Source organism: Saccopteryx leptura, chromosome X (assembly GCF_036850995.1).
Source record: "Saccopteryx leptura isolate mSacLep1 chromosome X, mSacLep1_pri_phased_curated, whole genome shotgun sequence".
In the NCBI taxonomy this organism is placed as follows: Eukaryota; Metazoa; Chordata; class Mammalia; order Chiroptera; family Emballonuridae; genus Saccopteryx; species Saccopteryx leptura.
The window spans coordinates 76,952,030-76,966,535 of record NC_089516.1 but is presented as its reverse complement, the minus strand read 5'-3'; the positions used below and the strand labels follow the sequence as shown (position 1 = coordinate 76,966,535).

The window sequence follows — 14,506 nt, the reverse complement described above, 5'->3', positions numbered from 1 at the left end:
CATTTGTTATTTCTTGTTATAACAGTTTTTTGGTTGAGTCTAGGATTATCTACTTATAAAATCATGTCATCTGCAAATAGAGACGGTTTTACCTCTTTTTTAATTCCGATGACTTTTATTTCTTTTTCTTGCCTGATTGTTCTAGTCAGGATTTCCAGTATTATCATGAATCAGAGTGGTAGGAGTGTACACACTTGTCTTGTTCCTGATCTTAGAGGAAATATTTTCAGACTTTTACCATGGAGTATGATGTAAGCTGTGGAATTTTTATGGGTCCTTATTATGTTGAGATATGTCCTTTCTTTTCCTAACTTGTTAAGTGATTTTATCATGAATGAATGTTGAATTATGTCAAATGTTATTCTGCATCTATTGAGATTATTATATGAGTCGTGTCTTCCATTCTATTAATGGAGTGTATCGCATTGATTGATTTGTGTATATTTAACCATTCTTGTGTCCTAGGGATAAATCCCGCTCAATCATGGAGAATGATTTTTTTTTTTTTTGAGAATGATCTTTTTAATGTGCTGCTGAATTCAGTTTGCAAATATTTTATTGAGAATGTTTACATCTATATTCATCAGGAATATTAGCCTATAGTTTTCGTTTCTAGTAGTGTCCTTTTCTAGCTTTAGTATTAAGAAAATGCTGGCCTCATAAAATGAATTTGGGAGTGTGCTTTCCTCTTTGATATTTTGGAAGACTTTATATTTCTTTCTGATTTAGTCTTGATAAGTCATATGTTTCCAAGAATTTTTCCACTTTTTTCAGGTTATCCAGTTTATTGGCATATAGTTATTCACAGCAGCTTTTTGTGATCCTTTGTATTTTTGTGGTATTAGTTATATTGACTTTTTTCATTAATGAATTTGTGAATTTGGGTCTTCTCTCTTTTTTCCCTTGATTAATCCAGCAAAGGGTTTTCCAATTTTGTTTATAGTTTCAAAAAAATCAATTCTTAGCCTGACCAGGCAGTGGCACAGTAGATAGAGCATCAGCCTGGGATTCTGAGGACCCAGGTTCAAAACGCTGAGGTCCCTGGCTTGAGTGCAGGCTCACCAGCTTGAGCATGGGATCATAGATATGACCTCATGGTCGCTGGCTTGAGCCCAAAGGTCACTGGCTTGAAGCCCAAGGTTGCTGGCTTAAGCAAAGGGTCACTGGCTCAGCTGGAGCCCCCCAGTCAAGGCACATATGAGAAGCAATCAATGAACAACTAAGGTGCTTCAACTATAAGTTGATGCTTCTTATCTCTCTTCCTGTCTGTCCCTATCTGTCTCTTTCTCTCTCTCGCTAAAAACAAAAAAAAATTCTTAGATTGGATATTTTTTTCTATTTTAATGTTATCTGTTTTATTTATTTCTGCTCTAGACTTTATTCTTTCCTTCTGCTAAATTTGAGCTCAATTTGTTCTTTTTATTCTAGTACCTTAAGGTGTAGATTTAGATTATTTGGGACTTTTCTTGCTTCTTAATGTAGGCATTTATTGCTATGGACTTCTTTCTTAGAATTTCTTTCACTGTATCCCATAAGTTCTGGGCTGTTGTGTTTCCATTATCATTGAATCAAATACTTTTATTTCCCATTTATCTCTTCTTCGATTCATTGGTTGTTTGGGAGAATGGTATTTAATTTTCATATTTTCATGAATTTTTCAGTTTTATTCTTGTTGTTGATTTCTAGTTTCAGGTCACTGTTATCAGAAGATACTTTGTATGATTTCAATCATGCTGAGTTTTCTATGAGTTGTTTTGTACCATAACATATGGTGAATCCTAGAAAATGTTCAATATGTAATTAAGAAGAATGTGTATTCTGCAGTAGTTGGATAGCATGCTCTGTATATGTTTGGTGGCTCCATTTGGTCTATAGTGTTGTTTGAATTCACTATTTCTGTATAGATTCTTTGTCTGGATGATCTATCCATTGTTGAGAGAATGGTATTTAAGTTTCCAATTATTACTATATCATTGTTTATTTCTTCTTTTAGCTAAGTTTTTTGCTATATATTTAGGTGCTCCAATATTGGGTGAATAAATGTTTACAATTGTATAATTCCCATAATGAGAATATTGTTTCTTTTCCTTGTGTCCAATAAGTCCCACAGGCTTCTTCCACTTTTTTTCACTCTTTTTTTTTCTTTTTGCTCCTCTGCCAGGAAATTTTCAAATGTTCTATCTTCTAGGTGGTTGATTCTTTGTTCTGCATAGTTAAGTTTGCTTTTGAAATTCTTTGTTGATTTTTTCAGTTTAAGTATACCTTTCAACTCTCAATTTTGATTTGTTTAATGGTGTTTATTTCTTTTTCAAATTTTTCCATTTCTTCATGCATTGTTTTTCTAATTCTGTTTGTTTGTTCTCATAGTTTATTAAACTTTCATAATAAGATTATTTTGAATTCTTTGTCTTATAATTCATAGATCTTCATTTCTTTAGGTTCAGTTATTGTAGTATCATTAGTTTCTTTGATGGTGTCATATTTACCTGCTTTTTCATTATTCTTGATTACTTATTTTGTTATATGGACACTTGAATATTCAGGCTCCTCTTCCAGACTATACAGGTTTGCTTTGGCAGTGGTCCAGTGTGGAGACAGGCAAGCAGAGCTTATGGCCTGCAGAGCAAGTTAGTGGCCCTCCTCAGCTCAGTTTGGATTTCTGTGTGTGTCTGCTAGCAAAGTCCTTTGGCAGGTGGTGCCTGCTGTTATGATCTATTTTGAGGCAAGTCTACTGCTCAAGCTCTGAGGTCAGGGATAAGGTGTGTTCCACTGGCTGAAAATATTTGGATATGACTGTTGGCTTTGTTCCCAACCCAAATGAGGCTATAGCATGAGATCTGTGGTTGCCTAGATCCTCAGGTTAGGCTTATTAGATAGGACTAGGTAGTATACTCAGTATTAGGTAGGGCTATGAATTAACTGCCTTTCCCAGGCAGGGCAGCAGAATGGGAGCCAGTGCCTATGCAGGTAATTGTTTGATGACCTGAATCAGATGAGTGTACAATGAATTTCTCAGGCAGGTGAAGCCACCAGTTTTGTTCTCCAGATGGGGAAAGCCACAGGCTCTGCTCTTGGGTTAGGTACCACTGTATCCAAGACTGTTGAGTGGACCACACAGCTTCCCATATGCTCTGTTTAAATCACCTTGTCAGGCAGGCTGGAAACTGTATTTATTAATGAGAAGATCTAGGAGTTCATTTCTCTGCCTAGGAAGAACATCAGAAGCAGCTTCTTAAGCCAGTCATGCTCTTTGTTGTCTTAATTAAAGCCAACTCATACTCAGGTTCTGACTGAACAGGGCCACTGACATGCTCTGCAGGCTATTAGCTCTGCCTGTCTGGCTCTAGGCTGGACCATTGCTGGGTTATGCAGCTTACCAGTACTTTTGGTCATATGGGACTCGGAGATGCTCTCCATGGTGGGTAAGGCTCTCCTTCAGTTTCCTTGCCTGGACAGGACTGGGAGGGGTCACTCCAGGCCTCTTCTACTATTTTCCCAAACAAGTTTTCTAGTCAGAAGGTGTTGGGAACTATCCTCAGCCTTGGTATAAATTAATCCTTCTGCCTGGGTATAGCAGGGAAGCCTTCCATGTTAGGCACTTGCTATTCTTTAGGGAAAATCATCTCTGCCCATTTCCCAGCTGAAACATTATGGGTTACAGGTGCTCTCTTCTGCTCATCTGACTAGAAGGGCTCAGGAGACACACTCTTCAGCAGGTGGGTCTATGACTCAGCCCTTTGGCTGAGTGTGCACAAACCATACTCTAAATTCAGTAGAATTCCTTCTTTGAGGACCCAAATCAGGCAAATATGTATCCCAGTAAGTTCCCTGGTCAGAGTGCTGGGCTTTCTTCCCATTGGAGGAACCAGAGACTCAAGAGACTCAGGGAAAGACATTTCTGCATGGTGCCCCACGGGCTTGGGGGTGGAGTAAAGCAATCATGTGTAGCCACTTGTCTTAACTATCTAATGCAGTCTCTCTTGGTTTCTGTGGTAGAGGGGATGCTCAGCCTCCCTCCTGTGTCCTAGTATTTTCTCAGTGATGTCTTATTTATGAATGGTTGTTGGTTTTTCTTGTGAAGGGAGGTGAAGGTAAGAATGACCTATATTGCCCTCCTGGTTATATCAGTCTCCCAAAGTGAAGTTTTTTGGAGAAAGTTATTTTTCATGTGGTCAACTCGACTAAAAATGTCCTCCACCTTAAAAAGAAACCCTCAAAATGTAAACAAACACCAGGTATTCATTCTATTTTTCTGTAATTCATTGCATTTGCTAACAAAATTCATAAAGATAACTTTTAAGTGATAATCCATTTCACTGTTTTCCTGATTGCTCTTTTTAAGCACTTGTACAAAGAAACACAGGTTGAACTTTGTGTTAATTGTTAATGTCTTGTAACTAGAGATCAGCAATTAACTACTGTTCAGCATTAACTTGAGCAATGAACTTTTTAATGTATATTTAACTATACCAAAACACAAAATAGCATGTGCCTTGTGAAATTATGACAATGTAATGAGTATATTATCAAGGCCAGTCTGATCTTTAAGTTAGTCTAAAGGCATTTAACCAGTCTTACTGTGGTCTCTAATTTCCTTTCCAAAGATTGCAAATTTAGGTAAAATATAAATACACATATGTGTATATATGTATGTGTGTGTATATATATATGTATATATAGTACATTAATTCATCTGAAGTATTATATACTATTCCATTGACTAATAATCTCATATAATTCATATTTACATTATATATAACATTTTATATGTAGTAAAATTTTATATAAAATATATTAATACCTATGAACTATTACATATACTATACCTTTGACTCATATTTTAAATCTCATTTTGCACAATGAAATAGTGGTGTTGAGTCATAAACTTACATTTCCATATCTGTATCAAACAGATTCTGTCATATAATTTTGTTATGGCAAGGTCTTATCCTTGTGTTATCATTACTTAAATTATAGTGATGATAACCACATAAAGAAATTAAAATGCATGATACATACGAAGAGTGGCTTCATGTGGATGTTGGAAGAATACTTGTTCCCATAATTTGCTTCTGGTTTTGCTGGCTCCTGGGAGCCATTCCGGTTATAAGATGGGTAAATGTAAGAACTTTCTTCATCGGGCTTATGAAACATAGTGCTGTTTTAAATGAAAAAAAATAAACATGCAATATTTTAGGATACTTAATAAGTTCAAATACTGACATAGTGTTGCATATGATGAAATATCACTATATTCTAATAAAAGAAAATGAATGAAATCATGCAAATATCAAAAGTCACATTGGAGTGATAGAATAGATAAAATAATGAAACCCTCATGATGCAAAGAAAACCTTTCACCTTTTATTCTATTTTTCAGTAAAATTAAGGGGTTTATTAGGGAATACTTCCTATGCTCTTTTGCAGAATATCTGAGAAATTACTATGCTAGACAAATGAAGCAAGCATCATTCTAAAAACCTGAAAGATCAGCCTGACCAAGTGGTGGTGCAGTGGATAGAGCATCAGACTGGGATGTGGAGGACCCAGGTTCGAGACTCCGAGGTCGCCAGTTTGAGCGCAGGCTCATCTGGTTTGAGCAAAGTTCACCAGCTTGGACCCAAGGTCACTGGCTTAAGCAGGGGTTACTCGGTCTGCTGTAGCCCCTCAGTCAAGGCACAGATGAGAAAGTAATAAATGAACAACTAAGATGTCGCAACGAAAAACTAATTATTGATGCTTCTCATCTCTCTCCATTCCTGTCTCTCTGTCCCTATATATCCCTCTCTCCGACTCTCTCTCTCTCTCTGTCTCTGTAAAAAAACCAAAAAACAAAAAACAAAAAAAAAAAACCCTGACAGATTAATTTTGATTAGTGATGCCTTTTTCTCGGAAAATGTGTTTGCTGTTTTCTACTCTGGCTACTTTTTTCTACTTTTTTTCTACTACTTTTTGAACACAAGTAGATATTCATACTTAGAAGCACTGCTATCTCTTACTGCGCCCCTTCTTCTCCACAACCCCACTTCCTACTGAAAAATAAATACATAAAACTCTCCACTGAAATTCTTCCTAAATAAGATCCCATTTTCTTTCTCTTTTAGTATTTACAAACTTTTACCTTCATTTTTAAGACATAGCTTACTTGTTTCTTCCAGATAATTGTGGTATCTGGGAGACAGGAGTTCTGGGGGGGCCATTCCAAAGAGACAAGTTCCAGGGAATCTGTACATAATTTTTTTAAACAAAAGAGAAAAAGGTTAGCCATGATTTAAAGGAAATTTGAAATGCAATAGCCCACACTGATTTTGCATGTTAAGTATCTAAATGTCAAGGTATCCCCAGGCCTAATCCTTAAAAATGGCAAAGGTATTGCTAAAATGCAAATGTTTTTGTATTGCCAATGACACTTTAGCAAGTCTCTCTCTCTCTCTTCGCCTAGCAACAGAACAGTTATCTCCTAGTTGGGTTGCCGGGTGGATCCTGAACAATCGCCCCCTAGTGGGGTTGCCAGGTGGATCCTGGTTGGGGCACATGCAGGAGTCTGTCTCTCTGCCTCCCCGCTTCTCCCTTAATAAAATTAAAAAAATAATAAAAAAAGGAAATTGTCATTTCAACACAGACAGGAAGGATATAACAGTGGATCCAGACCAGACCTACCGAGAGCCTATTCTTATAGCCACACTAGTTATGGGTGGGTACATAACATTGTGACATGGCCATTTGATAAAGCCACATTGAAATCAAGGATATATATTTTATATTAAGTCAGAGGTTGGGAGGCAGAGAAACAGACTCCTGTATGGGCCCTAACCCAACTGGGATCCACCCGGCAATGGTAACACCCTTACCTGGCGATGCTCTGTCCATCTGGGGCCATTGTTCTGTTACTAGGTAACTGAGCTATTGTAGTGCCTGAGGAAAGGCCGTAGAGCCATCCTCAGCACCTGGGGGCAAACTTTGCTTGAACCAATCGAGCCATGGCTTCAGGAGGGGAAGAGAGACAGAGAAAGAGAGAGAGAAAGATAAGGTAGAGGGGTGGAAAAGCAGATGATCCCTTCTCCTGGGTGCCCTGACTGGGAATCGAACCTGGGACTTCCACACCTTGCACCAACACTCTACCATTGAACCAATTGGCCAGGGCTAAGGATATTTTTACATTGCTACTTTGATAGAGATATTCTGACATGGGGAAATTTGACACAGACTGCAAAATTATCCTTTGTACTTTGATTTTAAAAATTAAGTAACATATACACCATCACTCATCCTAAAGTTTCAATTTATGTCAACAGCCATCCCTGATTAATTTTGGATTAATTAGTAATAATGTTAAAGATCAGCTAAAGATTATGTATCATCTAACAAGAAAAACTAATACAAACAAAAAGAGTGAGACAGACTTAAACGTTACTTCTCTTCTCTTTAGATGTATTTGCTCTGTCTCCGGCCCTCTTCTTCTTCCTATCTCTCAGCTTCTTCACAATAAAAAAAATAACCAGAAAAAGGCACAACAGGAGAGCCATTATTCTTGGAAATGAGACTCAATTGTTTGGCAAGCCAACCTCTCTCTTGTCTCTAGCCAAGAGCTCTGATATTTGCTCCCTGATGTCATAGTAGACAGAACCAAGGGTGCCTGAGCATTCTTACCTCATCTTAAAGGGGCTACCTTTCCTTAGCTTCATTGCTCTATATCTTTTTCTCTAGAAGGGAAGAGAAAGTAGTATATCTGACATGATGAAAAGAAGCCTATCTAAAATTTGACTTTGGGGTCCATAAAACAGATTTTCTAGCTTCAGCAGTATGGCTATAGTGAGGATAAGGATATCATAAGAAAAATTGGGGGTTCTCAGCACATAGAAGATCTGTTGTTTACCTTTAATTTTCCCAGTTTTAGCCTAACTTAAACTCATCAACCCAGGCTTAGCCCTTGATTTCATCTAGGTAGATGCAGAAAAGTGTTTCAGGCAGAGCCTAAGAGTAGAAAATTATAGAGTAGAAGGCAGGGCCAGACTAACATGATAAAATTTTTTTAAGTCAGGCTCTAGAAGTGGTGATAGTAGTGTGGCACATAGGGATCCTTAAAACATCTCAGCTAGCTACTGAAGACAGTTTTTTCCAGAATTAGTGGTATTTCAGATCCTTGAAATATAATGAGGACATAATTTATTGTTTAAACAAGAACACTTATGAGTATAACAAGGGAAACTGTTAATGATTGCGCTGGAACAACTGACAGAAAGGGAGACTATTCTGGTCACCCTACCTTGAAATCACCATTATTGGATTCAAAGCTGAGCCTCCCTATATTTTTTAGAAATACAGTCAATGTGGCTTCCAATTTCTGTATCAAAAGAAATTTCTCTTTTATATATTATTTCAGAAAATGTTGAAACACTGTATTTTGGTTTTGCAAAGGCACAAACATTGATTCCATTTCTCATCACCCACAGTGAGGTTGACGTCATGAGTGTGAGGGACAGATGTGTTCAGTACAGCATTAAACCATGATCCAGTTTGACAGTTTCAAAGGATAAATAAAAATCTTGGCAAAGTCATCAGATTCCCACTTAAATGCATGATCAAAGAGCAAAAGATCATCTGAGTGTTGGAAAAGTAAAGAAATCAAGATTTGCATTTCTCTAATGATTAATGATGTTGAGCATTTTTTCATATGCCTATTGGCCATCTGTATATCTTCTTTGGAGAAGTGTCTATTCATTTCTTTTGCCCATTTTTGATTGGATTGTTTGTCTTTCTGGTATTGAGATTTACAAGTTCTTTATAAATTTTGGTTATTAACCCCTTATCAGACATACTGTCAAATATGTTCTCCAATTGTGTAGTTTGTCTTTTTATTCTGTTCTTATTGTCTTTGGCCGTGCAAAAGTTTTTTAGTTTGATATAGTCCCATTTGTTTATCCTGTCTTTTATTTCTCTTGCACGTGGAGATAAATCAGCAAATATATCCCTGCGAGAGATGTCGGAGAGCTGCCTATGTTTTCTTCTAAGATGCTTATGGTTTCACGCCTTACATTTAAGTCTTTTATCCATTTTGATTTTATTTTTGTGAATGGTGTAAGTTGGTGGTCTAGTTTCATATGAACCAATGCATAGATGGGACATAAAAATGAGACTCAGAGACATGGACAAGAATGTGATGGTAACAGGGAGTGAGGTAGAGGGGTGGGGAAGGGGCAAGGAAGTAGAGGGAGGGAGTGGGGGGAGGGTAGAGGCACAAAGAAAACCAGATAGAAGGTGACGGAGGACGATTTGACTTTGAGTGAGGGGTATGCAGCATAATCAAAGGTCAAAAATAATCTGGAGATGTTTTCTCAGAACATATGCACCCTGATTTATCAATGTCACTGCATTAAAATTAATAAAAATAAGATTAAAAAAAAGAAATCAAGATAAGTTCCTGGAACTCAAAGAGCAAAATATTGTGTTTAAGAAGACACACAGCTCTATCTAATCTATCCAGGATAGTCAGACTATGTGTTGTATATATTGGAAGTCACAGACAAAGTGGTTGTCCTATTCATTCTCCTTGCCAATGCCAATAAAGTTTTACCAGTTGTTACAGATTAAGGTTTTATCTATGACAGGAATACCTAGAATGAGGAGTAGGCTGCACAATGGAAAGCATGATCTGAGCTTCTCAGATGAATTTCAGGTTTTAAAATGTATGATACAAACTCTCCAAAGCAGACTGACCTGTGGAAGACTGCAAGTTGGCAAAGCCCTTGCAATTCAAGGCTTAGCCAAAGGCTAAGTTCTTTCCCCCACACCTCCATATTGGCTATGAAGCTGAGTATTTGCACTCATCCTATCCCCCCACTTCACTTGCTTGCTTGTTAGAAGCAATTTACATGTTCTTCCTCTCGCCTTTTGTTTGTTCTGATGTTGGTTGATTTCAGTTATGCAGGGTGGAGGGCTTTCTGCACTTGGGAGAATTTTTGGGTTTTCTTGGAGCTGTGTGACTTTGTATTGGAGATTTCTTTATTTGCATATGGCTCTATCTATAAATAAAGCGGTTTGGGAATGTGTGAGGCCAGGTGCCACCCACCATTATGGCCATTCACATGCAGGTTCTCATTGACTTCGGGCAGACAGTAAAGAAATGGTGGAGTCAGAGATTGGTGGGCCATTTTGTTATTGGTGTCTCACCAAGACATGCAAGCTACTAGAAAAGCCAAGGGAAAAGCAGAAAACCTGATTTTCCCATGGACAGCAAAGGATCAGGGAGGAGAAAAAAAAGATTATCCTGCACCTCTCAGTGGTGGGGCAGAATCTCTCTTCCAGTAAACATTAGAAGACAATGGCCCCTCCCAAGCAGGAAGGCGACCTGCAACCTCACAGACCACTAGATCTGGCATTGTCCACCCCCCAATACAAACCACAAGTGAGCAAACATATACATCATGTTTACAAACTTATTTGACCAACAGGGTGGAGACTTGCTTTTTGCAAGCTATTTTTTGCATTGCAAAGAGACCTCCTGCTTCCATCTTTTTTCTCTCTTAATTTTATTTCTTCATTCTATGCAGTTCCCACTCAGGACCTGGAATAACTAGCCATGCTGGTTCACAGCAAGAGGTGCCCAAACAGGGATGTGAGGTAGGGAAAACGAAACTAAAGACAGGTGACAGAACTCCCCAAGTGTACACAGTGAGTAAAGTTTTCAGGGAAAGTAGTGTTGGGGTTAATAAATTATGTGACAATTAGGGTAAAAAGTAAGGGATCTTTTTGTAAGAATAGTTATGCAACTAAAATGCTTTTTGTGATATGTTCAAGATGTGTGCCCCTGGTTCCCAGAGGAGGGAATGGTTATTTCTGCTACAGGGGAGCAAGTAGGTAAAGTTCTGAAAAGGAAATGGTGTGAGGATACTATGGTGGGAAAAATGAATGTGGCAGTCTCTCTGGAAGTTGGTGCTGTACTTTACTGCTTGGGGGCCAAGGAGCATGGGACAGTGAGGCTTCTCCTAGCTCTCTCTGGCTGCTTGGTCTGCTGCTCAGCTAAAATTGAGGTAGTGGGGAAATCTCAGCATAGTCAACATGACCTGCCAGTTATAGCAACTATGGAATTTGAGAAGGGATAGGAGACTCAGGTATTAGGAAAGTTTCAGCTTTTCCTGATATTGTCTGATTTTCTTTAATGTTTTAGCTACAATCCTCTGAACTAGCATTTTATTTCTTTCTTATTCTTTGCCTGGAAATTTAGGCAGCAGACCCATGGTGGATCTAACTAAAAAATTTCCTAAGCAGTTGCCAAGTAAATTTTTCTTGAGGAGATTTTGTTTAGTCCCATTGCCAGTCCCTCTGTCAGAAAATGCCCTGCCTGAGATCAGGCAGGCATCTTTCTGGTCTGGTTGTGCTCTGAAATCCTGGGTCTCTCTCTGGTTTCTCTGATTCCTGTTTCTGTTTAGTTTTTGTCTGATGTTGTCTAAAATGTGTCTGCTTTTAAGACCTGAATTAAGTTCTTGCATGCAAAAATTTGGATGTCGGCTCTCATATTGAACAAATAAAATAAAAATAAAATGGTTTCATTTCTACACTTTTGCTTTAAAATTGGAACTTGTAAGGAGTGCTTATTTAAATTTAAATAGAATGTAAATCTTAAAGACTTGCTAATTTAGTTGGTGCTTTGTAAGGTGTGTTCTTTGTTTTCTGCATTGGAAGCCAAATAGCAATTCCGGTATTAGGATTAATCAGATTTATGTGTTATACTTGTATTTCTGTACCGTAAATTGTCTTGTTTGTGTGTAAAACTATATTCAGGTCCATGAAACAAAAGAATTGAGCAAAATTAAGCGGGGCCTTGATAAGTCATTTCAGAAATCTGTCTCAAGGTGCTTCAGGCAGTTGGAAGAATAGTATAAGAATGCTAATTCTGCTTGTCAGACCACATCCTCCAAAAGGGGCCCTGAGGAAATTGAGAATTTGGCACTTCTGATGCCCTGAAATAAATTAACAATACAAGGGCATAAATTCCAAGGACTCTTAAATACAGGAGCTGATGTATCTATTATTATTGAGCAACATCTGGCCTTCTTCCTGACCCACTCATGAAACAGTCACAGAGCTGCGAGGCTTAGGGCAAAGGAAATTTCCCTAACAAAGCTCTAAGGTTTTTTGTTTTTGTTTTGTTTTTTTTACAATGGGAAAATAAAGAAGGTCATACTGGACATTTTAAGCCTTATGTGCTCTCTAGATTAATGGGATAGAAATGTTTTGAAAGGTACTGGAGTGTTACTTGTAAAAGCATTTACTACATTTTGTCAGACTTTGGGAATTGACCTGAGGACAAGTATTCCTTGTAGTCCTTGGGGTCAAGGTATTGTAAAGCATGCCCATCAAATGCTTAAAGATCAATTATAAAATATTTAAAAAGGGGGAGTCATACCCTGTAACTCCTGCAAATCTTTTTTTTAAATATTTACATGTTTTATTAAATCTTTACAATCAGTAATTATAATCAAATACATGCAAATCTTCTTTATCATGCTTTTTACTTTAAAATTTTTTGAATACTGATGTACAGGGCCATTCAATGGCCTACAGACTCTGGACTCCAACAAGGGAAGCATTCCCTGAAGTACAATGGAAGGATCCACTCACAGGAATCTGGCAAGGGCCAGATCTTGTACTCTTGTGAGGCAGAGGATATGTGTGTTTTTCCTAGGTCTGCTAAGGCTCCTTGGTGGGTTCCTGAATGTTTAGTAAAACACCATGAGTAAGTAGGAGAGACTCACCAATAAGAGCAATTATATAAGACTTATTTTACTTTAAAATTTTTTTTGAACATTTCCTCCTCAGGACTTGCTGCAGCTGAGAGGCATTTTATACCAGCCGAGCAATGGCCTAAGTCTCTCATGTTGTACTGGGATATATTAACTGGTCCTAAGTGGCAAAATTCAATCAAATTACTAACTTGGGGGCGAGGGTATGTTCCAATTTTGTCATCAACAGGTCCTCTTTGAATGCCAGCAAGGAATAAGGAACGTGAAACCTCATCATGTATTGGCATCAGCCCCTAGAAAGAAACCTGGTTCTAGAGATCCAGAATGCCCATTAAGCTTAAGGCAAAAGCTTAATGCGCTGGAAGCAGTGGTCATGGGACTTAGAAGCCAGCTAGAGAGAGTGAGAATGTGACAACTGTTCCAGTGCCGTGCGGACTTTTCCTGAGTGTGACTCCTACTCCTTATGACAGTTCTCAATGGGACTGAAGTGGGGTTGGGTTGCATCTTCAGGGAATGTGGAGTGGTGATGGTGTCAGCATGGACTTGGTGAAATTGCATTAACATATTAAGGACATTCAAAACAGCAAAGACTCTATTGTAGATCCTACTGTATTGGCTAAGAATTTGCTTGATAATCTAAAAGGCTTTAATTCCTTAATGTATTAAGACACTTGTTTGGATATCTGTTAGCATTAACTATACTAATTTTGTGTTTATTCTGTATTTTTTCAGTCTGGTTCTGTATTAGAATCGGGGAAATCAGACGAGTACAAATCATCACACAAATTAAAAATAAAAAAGGAGGATATGTGGGAGACTGCAAGTTGGCAAAGTCCTTGCAATTCAAGGCTTAGCCAAAGGATAAGTTCTTCTCCCACACCGCCATATTGGCTATGAAGCTGAGTATTTGCACTCATCCTATCCCCCACTTCACTTGCTTGCTTAAGTTGCTAGAAGCAATTTACATGCCCTTCCTCTCACCCTTTGTTTGTTCTGATGTTGGTTGATTTCAGTTATGCAGGGTGGAGGGCTTTTTGCACTTGGAAGAATTTTTGGGTTTTCTTGGAGATGTGTGACTTTGTATTGGAGACTTCTTTATTTGCATATGGCTCTGCCTTATAAATAAAGTGGTTTTGGAGTGGAGACTCGCTTTTTGCAAGTTATCTTTTGCATTGCAAAGAGACTTCCTGATCCCATCTTTTTTCTCTCTTAAGTTTATTTCTTCATTCTGCGCCATTCCTACTCAGAATCTGGAATTACTAGCCATGCTGGTTTGCGGCACTGACCTATGGTGGCGCAGTGCATAAAGCATCAACCTGGAACCCTGAGGTTGCTGGTTCAAAGCCCTGGCCTTGCCTAGCCAAGGCACATATGGGAGTTGATATTTCCTGCTACTCCCCTGTTCTCTCTTTCTCTCCCTCTCCCATCTGTAAAATAAATAAATAAAGTCTTAAAAAAAAAGTCTCCAGAGGGTCCAACAGCACTGCTTGGCCAGCCTCCATTTCCCTAATTAATTCATTCTTCTACTCTCTGACACAACCATTTCACCACTGCTTCTCTACACAAACTGCCATCTTCTCCATGTTTTTTATTCCCAATTGATGGCCTCACTTCTTATTCACTAAGAAATAGAAACAAGCTGGAGAGAACTATTGCATCTTTCCACCACCACCTTGACCAACCTACCCGCATCTGTATCCACATCCTCTATTATGAATAAGTATTATACAAAAAAATCAGCTCCTGTACACATGCTCAGGACC

The 14,506-nt window shown here is 38.2% G+C and overlaps 1 protein-coding gene across 1 annotated transcript in view; it reads right to left on the bottom strand.

The window, feature by feature from the left end:
• The window catches only part of LOC136386060 (uncharacterized), an 80,594-nt gene that overhangs the window by 2,228 nt on the left and 63,860 nt on the right, over positions 1 to 14,506 (bottom strand). Inside the window, exons 5-6 of the mRNA XM_066357374.1 lie at positions 6,146 to 6,225; positions 5,020 to 5,158 (exon numbers count right to left, since the gene is read on the bottom strand). Of these exons, the coding sequence (XP_066213471.1) occupies positions 5,020 to 5,158; positions 6,146 to 6,225 (219 nt within the window). The remainder of the gene's footprint in view (positions 1 to 5,019; positions 5,159 to 6,145; positions 6,226 to 14,506) is intronic.